The following is a 21,586-nucleotide window of genomic DNA, read 5'->3' on the forward strand; positions in this document are numbered from 1 at the left end:
AGCTCATCTGTCAGGACCTGAAGGAGGCCAAGGAGGCCATTGCCCAGCTGCAGGACACAAAGTTTGCCTTTGAGGCAAAGGAGAGACAAGCACAGAAGCTCAACCGGCAGCTGTGAACTGGCAGGAAGGAGAAGCAAGAGATTTCTTACCCTGATCTAAGAGTAAACAGAAACCTTCAACTGCTGCAACTGAAAATCCCTGGACTGGTAAAAGCAACCCTTTCCCTTTCTCAGACTAAACCTGTGTGCTGGAAAAAAATCATCTCTGTGGAGGCAAGATCTCAGGCGCAGCTGGAATTCTACCCCAGAAGGCTCCTTTGTTAATGACTAAAGACCTCATTATGCTGGGAGAGAAATCTCATTCCAGAATCCCTTGTCAGAGATCTGAGCCATTGGCATATGGAAACAGCTGCCAGGATCTGGGCACCTTCTCATGCCCTGTAGGGGTTGCACAAGGACAGAGCCTGGGAAAAGAACTGTCACTGCCTTGAGCCACTTGAGAGAGCTGTGCCGCGAGAGTCTGCTGAGATGGAGAGAAGGATCATCGTCTTGACAGCCCCTGTTGCTCTGTTTTGTTGCTGACTTTTCTCTGCTGGACAGCAAGGCTGTAACGCTGTCCTTAGCAGGGTGTCAGCTTCCTTGCTGCCTGGTGCTGGAAGACATCAGCAAGAGCTTATGTCGTGCCTCATGCTTGCAAGTACTTTCTATGAAGGGCATGTGGTTCCAGAGGATCTGTTAATGCAATTACAGTCGGTGTTGTCCTCTTCCAATTCCAAAGTGAAGTATAAGAACTGGAAAGGTTTCTGTCTCAATTTCCATTTCAATAGCGTTAAATCCTAATGACTCTGTGTTTAGTATGCTAGAGTTAAAACCTCTGCTGAGTATAACACTTTTTAAACCAAAGGGCTATGTTTTGGCACCGGATTTACTTTTCTTTAGCGGAAGTAATTTGTATAAACGGACTGGGAATTACGAGGGATAAATGTATGTGGGCGTGGGGGTGAGAATTGCTTGTCAGAGGTTTTGCTTTCAACTTTTCTCTCTGCTTCTGTATCTCCTAAGCAGCATTTGTGGTAGGCAGTGCCAAGCCCAGCTAAAAGCAGGTGACTTTAGACTCCACTGTGAATAGCATGAGATCTCTGGGGGGAGTGTGAAAAGAGAGCTGAGAGAAAATGCCTGAATGTTTAAATGGAGAATAGCTGGAACAGTTCCAGGAGGATCTTTCTCCATGTTGGCTGTGATGTAGCCAGCTTCTTTCTTCCCTCCAAAGCTTTGCTGTATTGTTATCTCTGGCTGGCAAGCTCCCTATTCCCAGCAAGGGCTGATGCTTGTGAGAAGCAGAGAAGCTGTTTCCATTGCTGGGGGCCTCAGGGTTTGTGTGGCACCAGGTGCACTCTGTGGAGGGAAAGGGAGTCAGCTTGGAGGGAAAGGAAAGCTGCCTGCTTTGGTTTCCCTAAAGGTTTGGGCAGGGCAGAATAGCTCAGCAAGACTTTCTCTTAGGACTTAGTCCAGCCATGGTGAAAATAACTGTAATTTTGTCAATCATTACAAACTACTGAGATCAGGCCTAGAATTTTGGTTAGCTGGTTACTGTTCCTTCTTTGCCCTCCTCTCTGCCGCATCAGTCTATGCCTAGTCCAAAACCTTTGGAAAGTCAGATCATGACTGAGCTCTGGGCAAGGCCTTCTCAGTAAAGGGCTGATGATTGTGTGGCATCCATGGAGAACAGGTTTTTCTGGTTTTGTTTCATGTGATAACATGTTTTGTTAAATACGTGTGATGTAGACTTTCATTTTTTTTTTGCTATTTTGGGTGGAGCAGATTGGATAATCCAGAAAACATTTGGGAGTTTGGAGACTGTCTTTTATGTTTTCAAGTGTTATCTGAATACAAATGGCCAGCCTTGACTCTTTGCTCCTTGCTCACCAGTGACAGCTTGGGGAGCACGAGAAACCAGCATTAATCACTATATTTGTTTGTATAAGAACTAAAAATGTTTTCCCTTGAAATCAGTTCTCTAGCTCAAATCTGCTTACCACTTGTGATTTCTTCTACTTTTTATATATAATTAAAATGTAAAACCAAAATAAAAGGAAAACAAACAGCTGAGGGAGTGTCTGTTCTGGATAAGGCATTGCCTCATTTAATGCATGCATATATTACTTTTTCAGTGTGTGTGTTTATGCTTGCTGAATATAATTATTCCTGTTTAAATCCTGTGCATCAAGGAGTGGACAAACAGAGACCCTCCAGATCTCTCTGTGTTCACAGGTTAATCTCTCTAAATGAGATTCTCTGTGTGGCTGCCAATATTTACGCAATATTTAAATCCATGATACAGAAAAACAAAATGGGATCACAGTGTCCTTAAGATCAATTTCTTAATAATTAGCAGGATTCAAAGTGTCTGCTTATAAGGAAAGCTGTTAGAATGATTTCCTGTAAATAACCTAAGATTTGGGGTGAGACGTCAGAAAAACTAGATGTGCTATTCAATGCTAGAAAAAATTACCACTACTTCCCTTCCAATAGACTCAGTTGTGTATTCGTTTTGTTTTTACATGACTTAAACTCAGGAGTAGTTGGGCTGGTTTAAAAACAATGTTTATTCCTTTACATGAAGTTCCTCTGCTTTTTACAGGCAAATCTTTGTGTATCCAAGTATAGTCTTAGCAATGGAATAGTGCCTCCACTTGTATCCTGAGGTGCAGTGTACTGGAGTGCCTTTCACAACAAAGTTTGCACAGAATTAGTCACAGCACTTTGAAGTTGTTTTTTGCTTTTTGAACACCAACATTATCATTACATGCTGCTGCTTTTCTTCTTTAAACAGCCTAAAGATGAAGAGCTGAAACTTGGTGTAGCGCTATCAGCTTGTTTAGAAAGCTGGCCTGAATAAAAGTCTCGCCTGATTTGGTTGAGAATCAAAATAAATATGAAGTGACAAGCTTGCCATTTCACTCATCTTGGAAATGGATGAAGAGAGGTATCTAATTCTTTGAATACAAAGAGTAAATTTATTTGAAGGCTCTCTTGGAGAGCACAGCACAGCATTTGGCTCAGCTGTCGAGAAGGGACTAAGAGAAGAGAATCCTGCCAGACCAAGTGCCTGTGAGTTGCTCTGTTCCTGGAGCAGATTATACCAAAATACTGATGACTGCATTGGTTTCCAGGTTCTGAGCTGCATTATGTGAAAGCGTGCAAGAAGGGAGACTAGGTAGGAATGAAGCTGATACATCTTTGTTCTCTTTCATTGCTGACTTCAGTGGCTGCATGCTGGCAAACCACAATAAAATCAGCTCTGCTTGTAGCTGTATCTATACAAAAGTTGTACAGGTCAGCTCCTCTGCAGCAGCCCTCAGCACGTGGAAGAGTCCCTGTGTGGCCAGGCCTCTACAGCAGAGATAAATCAGTGCAAGAAATACTGCAAGAGGATAACAGGCTTTGGTGCAGTTAACTTGTACAGCAGAGCCCATGGGTGTGTAATACACTTTCCACTTTTCCTCTAAAGATTTTGTAATGTCTCCTGAACATGAAATAGAGCTGCTTTTCCTGAAGGGTTGACAGGATTCATTCTGTATACTGAGAAGCTGTCATTCAGAGGACTAAATGGCATGCCTATCTTGCAAAGGTGAGTAAGAGTCTGGGAAGAATGCAGCTACTGGTGCACTATTCAAGTTTGAAAAAAAACTCAGTTCGGGTTGAATCAAAACTTACTTTACTGTCATTTCTTTAAAAAATCAGTATGTCAAAAGTCTTATAGTTTTCAGAGTAAGCTGAAGCCTACAATTTTCAAATCCTTGTGCAGCTGATGGAAAGAGAGACATGCCATGATGTCCCCAGTAGTAGTGGGCTTGATTTGACATCCCAGAGGCCCTTATTTCTTTACCTACTCCTTCAGTCATCAACACACACTTGCCTAGGATGTAAGATTACTGTTCAGTATTGTCCTGTGCTCGGAAATATTGGAGCATATGGGTAAAATGCCAGTAGTAGGCTAAATGTAATGGCTGTCCATTTCCCTTGATTAGGCTGTTGCTCTTATCTAAGAAACTGGGCATTATTCTGAAAGCAAAGCAAGGTACACACATCCCATTTTTTTAACAATGTGACCCAGCCATAATCACAACACCCCAGATTCTTGCTCTTCAGCTAAATGGCGAAGTGAGCAATCAAGAACACCAGTTTGTAATGTGTCATGGTTTCCTGATCACAGTAGTCTTCTGGGAGGTTCAAATTCTGAAACCAAACAGAACACAGATTCTTCTCTTCCTTGCATGAATGCCCAAGCTTCTCTTTTGGAGGCTTTGTGAATCTTGCCTGAAATTTTTGGTTGCTGCTCAGCAGGAGAGGACAGGAGGTAGAAGAGTTAGGTGTTAAGTACTCCCTCGGGAAGAAACAGGGTGCTTTTGTTTTATTTCTCAGTAACTAATTTCTCTGAAGTCAAGTCTGTTTTGCCCATGATAGCAACCAGTGAGTAATCTTTCTATATTTATCATGTTTGACAAGTTTTTCCACCAGTTTTTCTCTCTCTGTTGTGTTGAGGGTGAGAAGTGATAGAACACCATGGTGGGCATCTGGAGACCAGCTAAGTGCTACAGGGCTGAAAGTGTTAGCCATAACTAGTTGAAGTGGAGCCCCGTCCAGTAAAGCATGCATATCTTTAGACAGTCTTTGGAAACAGCCTCTGGCAGTAAGGAATCCTAGTAGTTTATCCCCATGAAAGGTATAACAAAAGAGAAAGCAGAAGTCTTACTGTTGACCTCTGGCCATGTAACTGTTGAAATCCCAATGCCACAGCTCCTGTAGAGGTTGCTCCTTGCCAAAAGCACTGCAGTGATCAGGCTAGAAGAGATATCCTGTTCAACAGTATCCACTCACTATGCATTCATCTCAGCTGTTTCTTCTGGACCTCACCTGGGATACCCAGATGCCCAGTTAGCCACTGGATAGACCTGGTGGCAAGAGGCAAATGCCTGTGGTCCTGCTGGGTTCATTCCTCTGTGACCAACCAGAGTCTTACCAAGAGATGAAAATGGTCTTGAATCAGTGAATTATCTTGTTTTCACTAAAGGGTAAGTAGTGAAAACAATTTCAACACAAGGATAATGTCCTTTCTCCCAGAGGAAAGGTACATATGCAAAACTTTCTGTGAAACCACAGGGCAAAGGTTTACTTCATATTTGCATTGTCTTTTTCTAGGTAAGCACTGGCCTCGCTCTCAAATCCTACACTAACAGCTTCTGATTTCATCACATCGCTGCTGGAACCAGGAAGTCAAACTATTCTTTCCTTTTTTTTTTTTTTTAAATAAAAGAAATTTAAGTGATGTTTCATGTTGCTTAGTTGTGGTAAAAGTCTGCTCAGTTCTTTTTTTATTTCAGCATCTCAGGAGCTCATGTATTAAGTCTGTATGGGGTTAAAATTAATCCAGATGTGTTTACACAGTTATCTGCTTTAATGCAGTAGGCACAGCTGTTTTTTGGATGTATCCTGGCTAGATTCCAGTGTGAGCACTCATATTTTCCCTGTCTCTGTACTCCCTTGTAGCTTATCAACAAGAACACAAGAACTACAAGAACATTATTAAGCTTGGTATTTAAAAAAGAAACATTAATTGAGGGTCCCACTGCTATGAGAGGCATTTTAATGATTGGGTATTTATAAATTCATCTGAAGTTGGGGGGCGCTTGCCTTCTAGTTTTTGAACCTTTGGGATTGGATTTCCAGCTTTTTCTTGCCAGTGGGCTAACAGCTTTAAACTGATCTGAAAGTTTGGTTTATTCATAGAAAGCCAGGGCTTCAGTTGTTGGTTTGACCAAATATCATGAAGGGTTAGGATATAAGATGACACCTAGCAGGATGGCATTAGCCAGTGGCTAATTGAGAGTACAGGTGGAAAAAGAAAAAGCACATGCTCATGTAACCACTTTCTGATGCAAAAGGAGGGATCACAGCCTGGCCCAAAGCCCAAATTTATTTTTCTTAAAAGAAAATTTGAGTCTAAGGAGGCAGGACAATAATTTCTCTATTGTTAATTAGCTGTTAACAATGTCCAATTTTTGTTTCTCCTGACAAGGATAACATAGGTAGCCATGCACCTGCACCACCATTAGATGCTCTTCTGGGGTGTATTGTGTCTGTCAATATCTTGTGGTTCCCCTGGTGCTTGGTGGAGGTGTTGCCAATTTGTGTTGGGTTTCCTGTTAGGGCTTATCCTTGTTTATTGTGGCAGAGTTAGCTTTGACAGGAAAGTACAGGATTGCTTTTGCTTGTGGAAAAGATGTGACTTTTATTTGAACTCTGTCCCCTGTGGGATGAGTAATGGTAGGATTTGAGTACTGTGTACCTTTCATGGCTAGCTGCTAGACAGGGATTGAACAGCAGGGAGAAGAGAGCTGTATCCCTGGAATAAAATTGCTTCTGTGTCTGAAGCATTTACAAGTCTGCTAGAAACTTCCATTTGGAGCTGTGCACATCTAGGCTTGTCAGCAGTTGGCAAGGATATTGTCCGTTTTGATTATCTACAGCAGCAACATGGCCAAGAGGACAGTAGTGATACTGGAGATTTCATTGCACATCTTGATGTCTTCCATGGAAGATCCAACATGTGGAGTTACCTGAAAGTAGAAGCTTTATCTTTCCTTTGGAAAGCAAGGTTCTCTCTCTTATAGTTACAAATGAACTACTGATGAAAAAGGACTCTAAAACTGGAAAGCAAAACATGAAACACCAACCCAAACTTAAAACTTTAAAGCTATTCTCATAATCTAGGAAACCTCAGTCATAATATTAAATAGGGTTGAAATGCTGGTAGCTGTTAAGCTGGACCAAAATATATTTTTCTAGATCTGTGGTCTCTGTATTTCATTATTTATTTGTTTTATACTAAGCAGGGGACAAAATCAATGGGGGGGCAGATTTATCTGTTTGCAAAATAAAACAAGAGCAGCACATAAGTTGTTATGCAATGTTTTCTCTAGTATCCACATGATTAAAACCACAAGTTTTCCCTTGCAATGTGTCCAATTTGATTTCTTTTCCTTTAACAGTTTTTTTGTTGTTAATTTGTTCCTTCATGGAAGTTTTCTCGGGGTTTCTGAATTGCATGGCATTTGTTACAGGAAAAAAATAGAGAAACCTGTGCTGCCGTTGTCTTTGGTTAAATTTAGGTCTATATCCAAATTACTGCTATTTTCAGATTGTAGGGGTCTGCTTAACTTTGCCTAGACCCAAGTCTAGCTGTGAATTGTATTTAAGTTCAAAGTTTCTTTTGTCAAAAGCTTATTTGTGAACTGTGATTCAGGCTGTAGTTTTAAAGTAGATGTGAAGTTAATTTTTTTTTTCAGAGTTAAGAACTTACTGAAAATGGATACTCAAGGGATCTGTGGATAGCTGTCTCTCTTTTGATATGATGCCTACAGCTAAAATAAAACTAGTTACAAAGGGCTCCACCCCTGCAACAGCTTTAGGCACAGTTTGGAGCTCATGTGTGTGCTCACACACAGACTACAGAAGCCAGAAACAATTCCAAGGCAGGCATGCCTGTGTGCAAGCTTGCGGTGCTGGTTTCCCAAAGCAAAAGTGAAAACTCTTGAGAAGAAACTGAGAGACTGAATGGGTTAAATGAAATACAACTCTGCTTTTCCTGTGCAGTAAGGATTAGTAACCAAACAGAAGCAGGGGAGAAGAGCACTGAAGTGCCACTGTTTCAACAAGAGCGATTGGAAGGTGGGTTCTGGAGCTGGAGTGCAGTGTCTCCAACCTTTGTGCTCACCTGTCACAGGCACATGCAGCAGGTAGGAGTTGGCACTGTGTTCTGGGCTGTCTCCTGATCCCTCTACCTGGATATCTATTCTCTATTAGTCATTTCAGTGCTGTTCGTGCACTTTGAACTATTTCTCATTTCCCACCTTTTTTTCTTTCCTTTCAGTTAAAAGCGTACACGGGAGAGCAGAGACCAGAGTCCTTATGACTGCAGAATTTTATTTCTCAGAAAGGAGGGAAAAAGATGCTCCCTGAGCTTGGCGAACACGCGTGCCTTTGGCACGCAGTTAATCCCGGTGGCACTTGGAGCGCTGTTCGGTGCTGCGGCCGGGGAGCAGGGAGGTGCCCGCAGGCCCGGTGTGACGGGATGCGGGGCGGTGTGAGCCCGCCGGGATCACACACGCTCCCTTAGCGCGGGCTGCCAGCCAGACGCAGCCGGGCTATTGAGGGCACAAACGGAGCTCTGGCCCGCGGCAGTAAAAGCCCGTCTGGGCGCTAGGACTCTCCTAGCCCATGGCTGCCAGCCCGCAGAGCTCCGCTCCTGCTCGGGGGCCAGCGGGTGCTGAGGGCAGGGAGTGGCTCGGCATCACCCGCCGCTGCTTTCAGCTGCGTGAGGGGAGCTGGGAGGGAGGCCCGGCCAAGCGATGCCCCGGAGCCGCCAGACCCGTCTGTGAAAGGGGAGCGGGTCTCCCATCCCTCAGAGAGTCTGAGGCGTGAGGCAGGCCAAGGTGGCGGCGCCAGGGGCCTGTCCCAGCACAGGAGGTAATGGTCGGGAGCGATGCGGGAGGGCAGGAGGTTTGCCTGGTGCGCTGGGTGCTCCTTGTGGCTGGGTGGTCAGGTGGAAGTGGAGGACCAGGTGATTTGAAACTGACTTTCAAAGCTTTGATGAAGGCAATGTCAGCTTTGAACGGAGTCCCTAGGACTAGTATTAGTGCAGGAGTTCAGGGAGATGGTGTGCTTCCTTAGGTCTCCCTGTAGAGACCTTAAAATGACTTTGTAAACGCCTTTGTTTGTTACTTGGGAAAGGAACAAACGCACATTTACCCTTTCTACACTGTACTTAGGAGGCCTTTCAACAGCTCCATTGTAAACTGGCCTGAGCTTACATCTTTTTATCCTGGCTTCCCAAAGATGTACCACACACTTTACTGCCAGAGCATCCCAGTCTCTGCAGCCATGGAAAGCCATTTTTTCTGAGGTGCAGTGTGAGGATGAGCCAATGTGCTACACAGCCATGTGTGTGTTGGACAGCCTCACTCAGGCTTCCAGGACAGGTGCTCTACTCTTACAGGGAGCAAAGGGAGGTGTTTGTGATGAGGAACAAGGGTGGATAAAGTCACCAAGTGTCTTTGGTATGGCATTAACTTAAACTAATATTTGTTCATGTCAGTGAATTAATTGATTGGTAAAAGGAAAAAAAAAATTAATACAGAGCAAATTTGCTATCTCTGGAAGTGTTGTGCTTTTTTTCTGTCCAGTGTGAGATAATTGAGACTTCTATTTTGTGTCTGGTTTCAGGTTCTTATCCGCTGTGAAGTGTCCGGACACCTTAAAGGTGTTTAGTTTTGAAATATTTTTAACATGAGTTTAAGTGCTTGATGGCAGCCCAGAAAAGCTGGGGTTGGGATAGTTTCTTAGTAGCATTTGCCTCTTCCAAATCTGTTTGCTAGTAAACAATCCACACTGAAAGTAGTATTTGATGGAATATGTGTGACAAGTGATTTGAGGTGATTTTCAAGCAAGGATGTAGAGCTTTGTTTGCTGGTCTCTATAGGTATTTATGTTAAAAAGAATATTAGGCAAAAACCAAAATGTTCTCAATTTTAAAGGAAAGTAGCCACCACTGTGTAAAAAATTTAGGGAATGCATGTTCTCAAGTGTTGCTGTTCAGTAACTACAGTTAATTCTGATGCAGACCACTTCCCTTTGGCTTTGGGATGGACTCTCCCAGATCCAGCTGCTAACCAGCTCAATAAAGGAGAGTGCAGGTAGATATAACCTAATCTAGCTGCTTCAGGGATTAATTGCTTCCCAAATTAGGCACCAAGATTCTTTGGGAGTCTAGGTGAATGGCCATGTCCAGACTTGCTAAAAGGGTTGAGGAAACAGGAAAGCAGCTACATTATTGTAACTGGTTTTCTTGGTAGCACTTTTTGAGTTAAAGGTGCAAAGTTTATTCTTTTTGTTCTGTTAAAATAGGAAACACGAAAGGAAAAAAAAAATTAAAAAAAAACCCAAAAAACCCAAAAACCAACAACTACCCCCGAAAGGAAAAAAAAAATTTAAAAAAACAAACAAACAACAAAAAAAAACAACAAAAACCAACAACTACCCCTGATTTTGATTGTGGACTCTTTCTTCTGAATATGAGGCAAAATGCTGTTCTGTGCCTCAGGACATGTAGAGCTTAGGCTACCAGAAGGCTTTCTGTTTGTTCAGTGGGGACCTTAAATGTTAATTAGATGCTAACCATTTTGTTTGTTCATGTATGTACCTAGTGACTTATAATTTGCAGCAAACAAACAGCTTTTCTTGTAAGAGGATGGGAGCTGTGTTTTGTATGAGAACAGCACCTAGAATACACGGGATGCAATTACAGTAGTCCTCACAATTAGTATTACAGGCTCATCATCAGCTGAATGAAGTTTGTTTTCCCAGTGGCCTATTGATGCTCAGTGAGCACCAGCAGAAGCGGGTTGCTTTGCTCTTAGGTCTGTGGGAAGGAGGATGCAGCAGTGCTGAGCCCTGCAGTGTCCCTGGCACAGCTACTGAGCCCAGACAGTGATGGATGATTGCTTGGATTCAGGACAGTCATTTGCAGTTATGCCCACTGTATGATGGACTTGTCAAAAGGACTTGCTTCTCCCAAAATGATGCTCTGCTGGATACAGCTTCTCAGGCTCATTTTTTAGCACTCCTGGATCTGAACTGTGCTTTGTTGTGGTCCAGTCTTGACTTGGACAATGAATAATAAGGGTTGTTAGATATTTGGGAAGGGACTTTTATCTCAAAGTACTTGAATGGGTGTCTACTCATACCCATAACCTATGATCAAAACATTTGTTTATGCTTTCTCACACAGTAACAAGCTCACCTTCCTGACATGCAGATGTGATGTATAGAAAACAAGGGCCATCCACAGATTGTTTATTTCTCTGCCTAGCCCTTAAAGCAGTAATTGGAGGCTCTAGTTTGGGCATCTGTGGGAGAAACCAGCTTCAGAGCAAAGAACCAATTTATTTTTAGATCACACCGTTGCCATTTTGCTGTGATCACACCGTCGAGCATGTGCTTCCTTTGAGAGCTCTCCAGGCACTGCAGTGTGATCACACCCTCCTAAGATCTTTTTTTATGAAGTTAATTTTTAGTGACAGATGAAAGATGCTAGAGCTTGTATTCTCAGAGACAGCAGCCCCAATTCCACTAGCACATATTTTCCCTCCTAAATTTGTTAATCTAAAGTTCTGGTTTAGGTTGTGATTTTGTTCCATTTTTGTTTCTTTTAGTTCACCTCATGTTACTCATCTTTCTCTTGCACAGTAATGTAAGAAAGCCCACAGATTTCTCTGGGGGAATTTCTGCCTCATACCACTGAAGGTGTGTCTGCATCACAGTCTGTGGGGGCAATTCCTTAGGGAAGAGATGTACCTGTACAAGTGTGGTGTGCTTGACATGTTTATATATATATATAAAACTGAGTTAGCTTTAAATGAAAAATACTATCTTGGCTTCCAGAAACAATATAGAGGCAGCAGCAATCAAAACCCACATGAGGTTTAGGGTAAATAGTCTCGAGTTTCCCTGTCTATTATTAGCCCCCAGCAAATTTATTTAAAGATTTTACAGGTGTTCCCTGTGCATATGTACTACAAGCATACTGTAGTCCTACCATCCTCTCAGTGAACAGAGATGTGAATCTTGCAAAGAGAGGCAGAGAAAAATTTAATGGTTTTAAAATCTGCTCTTGAAATAACACTCCTTTTTTGTTTTTATTTTTTAACCCATTGCACAGCACAGAAATTGCTGTGTTTATGTTTAGGATGGAATGAAGTTAAATAAATTTGAAGCAATCTTCTAGCATGAAAATCCTCTATTTCCCTAAGAATTCTCAAAAATTTGAATTGTAAGAGATTAGTGTTAGCTGGGTAACATGCTCAGGTGGGGGTTGGGGAGAAGTCCCTCCCAACTTTTGAGACTACCTGTGGAAACTGAATAGGCACAAGTCTGTGGGGCCTGATGAGATGCATGCCAGGGTCCTGAGGGAGCTGACTGATGTGGTTGTCAAGCCACTCTCCATGATATTTGAAAAGTCATGGCAGTCAGGAAAACCCCCCAGTGACTGGAAAAATGAAAATATTTTTTCCTGTTTTTAAAAAGAGGATAAAGGAAGGCCCAGTGAACTAAAACTAGTGAGCCTCCCCTTTGTGTCTGGGAAGATTGTGGAGCAGATCCTCCTGGACACAGTGTGGAAACATGTGTGGAAACATGCAAGACAAGGAGGTAATGCAAGACATGCCAGCATGGCTTCACTAAAGAGCAAATCCTGCCTGCCCAACCTGGTGCCCTTCTGTGGTCTGCAGTGACTGACAAGGGAAGACTGACTCATGTCAGCTACCTAGAATTCAATCAAATCAAAAGTAAGGCTTTTGATGTGATCCTGTATGAAGAACTTGGCAGTTCTCATGGATGAAAAGCTGCATATGAGCTGTCAGTATGCGCTCACAGCCCAGAAAACCAACCTGGGCTGCATCCAGAGCAGCAAGGCCAGCAGGGGAAGGGAGAGGATTCTCCTCTTCTGCCCTTGTGACCCCATCTGGAATAATGTGTCCAGGTCTGGAATCCTCACCATAAGAAAGACATGGAGCTGCTGGAGTGGGTGCACAGGAGGCCACAATTTGCTCAGAGGGCTGGAGCACCTATTCTATGAAGAAAGGCTGAGAGCCGGCATTGTTCAGCCTGAAGAAGAGAAGACTCCAGAGAGACCTTATTGCTGCCTTCTGGCATTTAAAGGGGACTTAAAAAAAAAGCCGGCATTGTTCAGCCGAGAAGGCTCCAGAGAGACCTTATTGCTGCCTTCTGGTATTTAAAGGGGACTTAAAAAAAAGATGGTGAGTCACTTTTTATGTCAACAGGTAGTGATAGCACAAGAGGTAATGGTTCTAAACTAAAAGAGGGGAGATTTAGACTAGATATTAGGAGGAAATTCTTTATTCGTAAAGTGGTAAGACACTAAACAGGTTGGCCAGAAAAACTGGGAATGCCCCATCCTTGGAAATGTTCAAGGCCAGGTCAGATGGGACTTTGAATCTAGTGGAGGTGTCCCTGGCCATGACAGCGGGGTTGGACAAATTGATCTTTAAGGTTCCTTCCAACCCAGTCCATTCTATTATTTATAAACAGCACCAGTGCTCAGTGTTAGGTGATATTTCAGGTCAGGCTAAATAACTCATGGAAATGAAGCTTAAGCTGTGACAGGACAGTAGTAAATGTAAAAGATTGTTAGCCATTCCTCTTCAATTATGCTAGTGTTTGGAGTATTATATCCTTGTCATGTATTTTCCAAAGGCAGTGTGTGGCTTCTTTTAGCAGTGTCTAAATCAGTCTGTGTGCTTGTCGTTATCCCTACATGCTCCCAGATTTAATTAACAGCTAAGCACAGTGAGACTACCAAAATAGAAGGCAGAATCCTATCTTTACTCCTTATAATAAATCTCTTGCTGCAAACCTAATAGTGGGAGGCTAGTTGCATAAAATTGAATCTGAGCTGGTATTAATAGGTAGACAGAAAATTGCCCTCATGAAATACTGTATTAGCTCCTGCAAAGGGCTGGCATAGTGATTACGTTTGCTTGGAAGATGGTGCTTCACTGACCTAAGCCTGAGATTGTGGATTTTGGAGAGCCAGAACAAGGCAGGTCTGCATCTTCCCCACGCACTGATAGGGTATGGTGTGAGGCCTTAATGGAATCTGTGTGTTGATCTTGCTCTTGAGCCTAATGATTTTTCAGCTACTGTTTTGTGTGATTTCAGTATTCAGAGGCTGCTGTGGCTTCGCCAGGTGTTGTTGAACTTTCCTTTATTGTAGAAGTCCTCTGTAAAAAATGGTCAGTCTTTGTCAGCCACATGAAGTGATGTCCTGGTGCAGATTCATGCTAGGAATCGGCCTGAAGGCTGAGTTGAAAACCATTGATAGAGCAGGCTCACAGATGCTTCTGTGTTACCACTACTCAGTTCTCCAGCCAGCTGGTGCTCTTCTGCTGTGCTTGTTAGTAAGTTTTTCTAACTTTTTTTTTTTTATTTAACAAGGTGTATTTGAAAGATATTCTAGCTGAAAGTTTGTCTTCCATAATATGCATAACATGGCTGAAAGTATGTCTCAGTGGGATTACTTTCTTGATGAGGATTCTTCAACTTCTAACATGTATTTAGAATGACTTTTTAAATCTGGATACCAATGGTAAAGACACCACCATAAAACTTCTGCTCAGACAATTTGTGTTTTCTTTGTTTTCTCTCCTTTCCCATTAAGCCCTTTCAGCCAGACCTGTGTTTGAACTAATTTATAAACATTTACCCTTTGCTTTCTATACAAGCAGCTTTTCATGGATGTGGTTCATGACATGGTCAAGACAAAGGAAATTCATCATCCTTCTGTTTTAATGGGTACATAGACATTATTTGACTTATCTGCCCCAACCCAAAGGACATAAGACCCATGATTTTCTTTGAAAATTTGTCAAAAAAAAAGGATAATTGACTGTGTTTGGGGAAGAAAACAGGCATATTAAAAGGTATCTTGAATGTGATATCATCTGCCAAAAGTGGTGATTTGTTTCCTGCCTCCTCTAGGCTGTGTGATGTGGTCCTTGTGCTCTCCTCACTCAGCTCACATCCTAAGCAAAGGGAGGTTTTTCCCTGTCCTTGATCCCTGTTCCATGGAGCCCCTTTGTCTCCCCACCTTCATCTTAGCTTCTCTCTGTGTGTATGTTTTTCCTTTTTAATTCTTCCAGCAAAAATTTAAAAGGTACTTCTCAGTTGTCAAGGCAAACAAAAGCAAGCTCGAACAAAGATACGCTGGATGGTTTTTAGAGCAAAGTAAAAATCATAATGTCTTTAGAAAATGTAGTGAATCTAAAAGCTCAAAGACTTTTCTCTCAGTCAATGACTCAAATAATTTCTGTCAGGGAATAACAGGATGATGATATGTTGCCCATTCTGGCTTCCCACCTCCTTCAACAAAATTTCTAAAAATATAACATCAAAGTGAGATCTGATGTGTTAAAGGGGAGTGAGTGGAGGAAAGGGAAGGAATTTCTGAAAATCTGTGAGTAGTGGGATCCCTGTGGCAACATCTGTTTTTGTACTGGATGTGTTAAATTTACAATAAGCCATTTTTGTTGATATTGCAGCAGGTAAATATTTATTGCCAGGGTGGCCAACCTGTATCTCAGAAGCTGCGTTGCAAAGGCAGCTTCTGTGCCAGGGTTACTTCAAAGGGAATGATAGATCCATACTGGGTAATTCAAATTCCCAAAAGGGAGATGAAATTACTTGTAAGGACCTGCCAAAGTCAGTAATGCTGAGTGGCTTTGCCACTTACATGCATGTCCAGCTAAATCTCATTTGGATTACACAAGTAGGAACCCTGAAGGGGTCTTGTTGCCTTCTATCTATGAACCACTCCTAGAACAATCCCTGACCCACACATGTAATTTGTGTCTTTAGCCAAAGATGATTTAGAAATGTGGTTCACAGGCCAAAGAAGGCTGATCTGTCTTGTGTCCTAAACAGAGAATAACACTGGCTGTCCAATTATTTTCATAAATAATAGAGAAAACCTGATAAATATATGAGCAATGGAACTAATGAAACTTGTTTTATTCTGACTTTGCGATCTGATTCTGTAGTGCCTAAACAGCTTAAGTTCTTGCTTACACAAGGCTAAGTTATTCATAACATTACTTTTAAGTTTGGATTTCCTTCCCGTTGAAAGGAAAAAGTCATCGTCTAAATAGATTAAAAGTTCAACACATCTCTTCATCCTGGTCCAGTATCTTTTCCCTCAAAATGTAACTTTATTGCTTTTGAGACCCTGAAATTAGACAACTGATTCAAAGTTATTTTTTCGTATATACACAGGCAATGTAGGTCTTGTTTCCCCAAGAACATGGATGTTAAGAGGTTGTTTGAAAAAGTGGTCAAGTTTAAGTAAACAATTTTATTTGTGCATTAGAAGGCAGGATTTACACATGTAAAGTAAATATAGGAGTCATTAAAACTGTCCTTGATTCTAAAACATACTCCTGGTCTTCATGAAGATTTGACTGATCTTGCTAATCCTGCCTGGCCCTGGATAAGAGTTTCAAACTAAATAAAATATTTTTACAGCAGCTCATTGCTGGCTCCACTATAGTGAAGTCTCCAAGTCTGCCCATCTGTCTTCTCTAGAACTTCTGTTTGTAAAGGCAGAAGGTTCCTTCCTAAGCGGGTTCAGTGTTAAGCCCTGAAATAAGGGTGCTTATCCCGGTTTCCAGTGGTAGTGGAGTTCTTGTGTTCTGTTCAGTTAGGAAATTCCAGCGGTCTCCTCTGTGGTCCTCTCACCCTCCTGTTTTGGAATAGAAGGTTCCCGAGCTGTTAAAAGTTAGATCCCAGTTTTAATTTCTCCAGTGTTTGGAGAAGTTTGGGTCAGCATCTCCTATAAAAAACAGTCCAGAGCTCAACTCTGAAGCTGATTCTTTTTGACCAAGCTCACAGATGGCTGGAACCACTTCCTACTTCAAGCCTTTTATTCATCTCACCCTACCAGTTAATGCCAGGTGTGACTGCCTAGACAATTTGGATCTCTTCTGGTGTATGGGCAGAGGTTTCAGCTGGGCACACCTCTATTTCTGGTTAAAGATTCTCGTTGTTCCTTTTTTGTTAAGAACTCATAAACCCTCTCCCTGAGATAACTTCATATTTTAGCACTATGGCAGGAATCCCTCCTTGTGAGCTTTCCAGCAGCTGTTCCATAGCTTGAGCATAAAGTCACCATTTCCCCTCAGGCTCTGCTGCTGTTTCTGGGTGGAGGAGGGGTGGAGATGCTGTTCTAGCACACAGTGGGAAAAGGGAGCTCGGGAGGTTTGAAGAAAACCGGAGAAAGGCAGGGAACAGCAGCTGCTGTTGCTACGAGTGAAAGAACTGCAAAACACTGTCTTTTTCATTCCTTCCCCCACATACCCAGCCTGCAGTGAGAAGAATGGTGAGCGAGCAGAATAAACATATGCTGCTGTACCCCAGGTCCTGCAAGAAGTTAGAGGGCCTTTAAATCCAGAAACAGAACTTGACCCTTTCTTTAAGGTTTCAGACAGATTCTTCAATCCCATCTGTTGTGGTTGAAACTAAGGTGAAAGGAATCAATGCTGAATCCTTCATCTGAGGAAGCTTTTAAAATGTTTATTGATGCTCAGTAATGAAATACAGGATCTTTTTTCCAGTGGGGAATTTTACAGGATACAGACGGTCCTGTTCTTCCTTCTGCCGATCCTTCCTGGAATCTCTTGAATTAATAAGTTTAATAGGTCTGGATGGTTTAAACATTTTAATGCTAAATTTGGGACATATGATAGCAATTTCCATGCAAGTGCAATGGCACAAAAGCACAAACAAGCACCAGAGCTGTAACCTCTCACTGTTTGGGTAGACAGGGTTGCCCCATACATTGGTTCTGATTCTAGTTAGTCTCTTCAGAGAATCTTTTTCTGCTGCCTGACTAAAAACATCCAAGATACTACCTAGGGAATGGGAGCCCCACTAGCCCTGGTAACCTGCTCCTCTAGCCTCTTCTCCAGGAGCCTCGTGTGGTTTGGTCCCAGCTCCCCTGTCTGCCTCTTGGCTCAGATGGTAGAAAGAGCTGAGCAGACAGTTCAGCAGCAGCAGAACAAGGATTTGATTTTCAAGGCCGTATCTGTGGACCTGAGAGGTGGCTGGAAATGGAATATGTGAGAGAGGAGTGCTGGGGAAAAGATTACTTTTTTCCTCTTGGTAGTAGAAATAGGAGCTGATCTCAAATATGGCAACAACCTCTGATGGCAACACCATTCAAGGAAGACATTGCTTTCACAGTGCCTTTCCCTAGTGCTGTGGGCACATTATAAGGTCATTCAGAGGAACTTTGAAATTTTGTGTAAACGGATTTTGTAGCAAAAGGGTCTCTTCTTGCCTGTGCTTCCCCTGAGAAAGGGTAGGATGCTCAATAGGGTGGTGACACAGATCCAGCCTGACGTGGTCATTGGCCTCTACAGCACAGGGAGCATTCTTTGTGTCTTCTGGAAGGTATCTTCAGGTTGTTTCTTCCTTTATTTGAATAGGAAGAGTTCATAGTAGTGCCTGTGGGTGATGATAGATACAGAGTCTTCCCTCAGTTTCCTAAGAATGACTAAACCAAAATTAATGATAATATTTTCATATAAATAGCTCCTATGTCTTCATTTTCTTATGAATCTTATGACTGGTGCTCAGTATTTAGAGAGAGAAGTTTATCAGTATTTGTTTTCCCAATTCAATTTTCCCTGCTCATTACTATTTTGCACACTAACTTTGGTGCAACTGAATTTTTTTAGTGGCTTTTACATCTGAAAGAGAAAGTATTTAGGAGCAAGCTTTTTATTCTCAGAGTGGTGAACATTGGGAGTGTTAAAATCCATGGTATATACAGACTTGGAGAGTTGTAATAAAATCTTGAGGCCTAAGATGATAGGAAGAATGGCTGCTCATAGTAACCTGAAATACTGAAATACCAGATCACCTAAGTTTCATTTTGGGTATTTCTTGGTTCTGATGTCATATCCTCATGCAAAAATGATTTTATACCAACTTTATCATTGTTAATAGTGATACATATCTGTATTTTATCTGGATTTAATAGGCCAGGCCAAAGGAGCTATATATGAAGTTTGAATATTAAAACAGATATTGTTACAAGGACTCATTAAATAAACATTCATTCCTTGATGCTTTTGTGTACTGTGAAAGGAAAATTTCTCCTTTTACCTTTCCTTTTCCAAGTTAGAAAGAAGCCCAAACTAGATAAAACTGTGCTAGGAATATCTAGTCTGTCTTTTTTTTCCCCTGGGCTTAACTGGTCACAAGTGGTGATGAGAAAGATTTAGTCTGTAGTGGCTGAAGTGTCCCTGTGACAGCTGCAAGCTCTGCTGAGTCTGGTGTAACTCAAAAGAGGAAGGATACTCTGGTCTGCAACTCAAAAGAGGAAGGATAAAGTAGCAACAAGGAATGTACCAACAAAGTATTGTAGTCCCAAATGTGGATAACGCCCCAAATTTAGGAGCTGTTTTATGCTGCCATACCAGCCTACGTGACCTGATCTCCCTTCTAGCTCTGCAGAGGGAATGTAACTGCTCATAGTGGAATCTAGCTATAGCTGTCCATGATGAATTATTGGATTTTAAACAAGCACAACCACACAAGATGAATGGAGGGTACAGAAACGCTAACTGCGGAATTTTTTACCTTGGGTTGGTTGAAGTCATTGCAATCCTCAAGTGTTTTATCAGGTGTATGCATAAAGGGGTGGGAGGGCAGACATGCAACAGCATGCACCTTCCACTGTGCCTGGGGATGGTGTTCTCATAATACCAGAGGAAAGTTCAGGGAAATATGTACTCTCAGTAATTATATCCTGGCTTTCTGTGCAGGGTAATTTCAATCTTTGCAGATGCCTTCATCTATCTGGTGAGTTTAGTGGTAAAACTGCTTTTCTTCTCTCTCCTTAATTTTACTTCCACCTCCATTTTTACTTCATGGTATTGTAGCTTTTCCACCAAACAAACAGCAAAGAAGCAAGCAATCCTGATGAGTAATTTTTCTGTTCCCACAGGCAGAGATGAAGAACCTATTCTTTCTGCTCATGCTAACAACGATGTCACCTTCTGCATTTTCAGTAAGTAAATGCTCTTCTGAGCACTGTTACAAGAAATGAAAGATACTGCTGTTAAGAACTGTCAACATCTGTAACTCAAGTGCTTTGTAGAAAGTATTTCTGAAAGAGCTAATAGGTTCAAGTCATCAGAACTATTGTGGCACATCTTATGAAAAGTCTAACATGGCAATTAAATAATGGAATTCTGGTAGTGCCTTTGGTTCTAGGGATGTTATCTGCAAAGCAGTAATTGCTGTCTCCTGCTTCAAAGCTAGAAAGAGTTATCACTTGAAATAAAGAGAATGGAATTTTGGTTAGTTCATTATTCTCTTTTCTTTGGTCTTAAAAGTAGTAGCCATGTGGTTTAGCTTTGCTGGGAGAGGTTACTTTATGTTAAGCCAATGTGATATTATCACAAAAAGAATGCAGCAATTATGAACTGGGATTCCTGTTCCTTTCTGAGTGAGAAGCAGGATCTTTCTGAAGTAAATATAGCTTGAAAACAGTTTCCCTGACTTGAAGTTCAACTTTATTAGTGAGTTGGTCATCTAAGGTAAAAGATGACCTGCAGAGTAGAGTGGAAGTATTAACACAGGAAGACATTACATGTTTGTTAGGTGTAAAGGAAAAGAGAGTGGGGAAAAAAAGAGGCAATTATCACTTGGAGTAAGTGTTTTTGCTTTCTAGGCCGCCTTTGAAGATCAGGAATGAGAGACCAGAAATCAAGCAGAGTTTGTTAGTTGTCATATTTTCTCTTACAGATGGAAATATGCTTAAATGAGTGTCTGCTGTCTCACATCTAATAAAAACTCATACTGTATGTTAAAATAACCAGAAATTGAATATATTCTATTCAGTTCATCTGTTCACCTGCCTATCTCAAATTTGGAGATATTGGTGATTTTTTTTTTGGAAGGAATATGACTGAAATACCCTGAGACTGGAAGGCTGATATTTCTCTATAGCATTAGACTCTACCCCCTGCATGCAATCAATAGTTCCTCTTGAAGCCATGCTGAATGAAAGGAGAAGTTTTGCTTGGCCACCACTTAAGTTCAGTATTGTCCATTTCCCTGACATACTGGATCTGTCCAAGTCATACATTTCCTCTGAACACTGTTTCTTTATATAGATCTGCATTTCTAGGTTGAAATGCTGGTTTTTAATTTATTCTAAATAATTCAACATTGTTATTGTTTAAAGTGTTAATCCATTGAATAGACTTTTAGATGTCTTACGCAGCTTTAACAAAAGGCAGAAGATGCACAAGGACATAAAAGTTAAGGTCATACAGAAACAGTAAAAATTACTGTAAGGACAGAGAAAGAGGAGATTTTACTGTTATTCCTATCAAGAGAAAGGGAGAAAACATGCACAAGAATAATTTTATGAGGTAGAACCAGTTTGTTTTGCCCTATAACCTGTCTACAGCTATGTCACAAGCATGTGTCTAGCAAAAAACATTAAAAGATAGGCAAAGATAATTTCCCCCAATACACTTCTAGTTTATGAACCCTTTGAGCTTGAGATGTCTCTGTCTCTCTCCCCTGAATTTGGTCAATGCCTCCTTGAAGCCATAATACCAAGATCCTGCTCTTGAGAGCTAAATATCAGCTATAATGTAATGATTTATTAATATTAATTAATAATTAATAAATAATAGCAATTTGGAATAGGATTTGTGTTTCCCCTGTGTGTCACTTAAGTTGCCTACATTAAATCTCCCCTGTCATTTTAGTGATAAATTGCTAATACTATAATGCTTTCCCATAGTTCTTTGCAGAATGTCTTTGGTTTTCTGTTGTCCTTTATTACCCTTTATTGCCCTTATCATCTGCTTTCATTTCTTCTGTGGTTTTGGCATAGCTAATAAATGAGTTGAGGCATTCTGGTTCCTTGTGGA

The 21,586-nt window shown here is 41.5% G+C and overlaps 1 protein-coding gene across 7 annotated transcripts in view; it reads left to right on the forward strand.

Moving 5' to 3' along the window:
* The first annotated feature begins 7,419 nt into the window (after positions 1-7,419).
* The window catches only part of PAPLN (papilin, proteoglycan like sulfated glycoprotein), a 50,488-nt gene continuing 36,321 nt past the window's right edge, over positions 7,420-21,586 (forward strand). For 3 of the 7 annotated variants that reach the window (XM_039705585.1, XM_039705592.1, XM_039705587.1), the window contains exons 1-2: positions 7,421-7,798; positions 19,642-19,704. In XM_039705585.1, the coding sequence (XP_039561519.1) occupies positions 7,790-7,798; positions 19,642-19,704 (72 nt within the window). In that variant the 5' untranslated portion in view covers positions 7,421-7,789. Of the gene's footprint in view, positions 7,799-8,197; positions 8,529-19,641; positions 19,705-21,586 lie in introns of those variants that run through there. The other 4 variants (XM_039705588.1, XM_039705589.1, XM_039705586.1 and 1 more) reach the window with 3 other exon arrangements.

This window comes from Passer montanus, unplaced genomic scaffold (assembly GCF_014805655.1).
Source record: "Passer montanus isolate IOZ18808 unplaced genomic scaffold, ASM1480565v1 scaffold18, whole genome shotgun sequence".
NCBI classification, from domain to species: domain Eukaryota; kingdom Metazoa; phylum Chordata; class Aves; order Passeriformes; family Passeridae; genus Passer; species Passer montanus.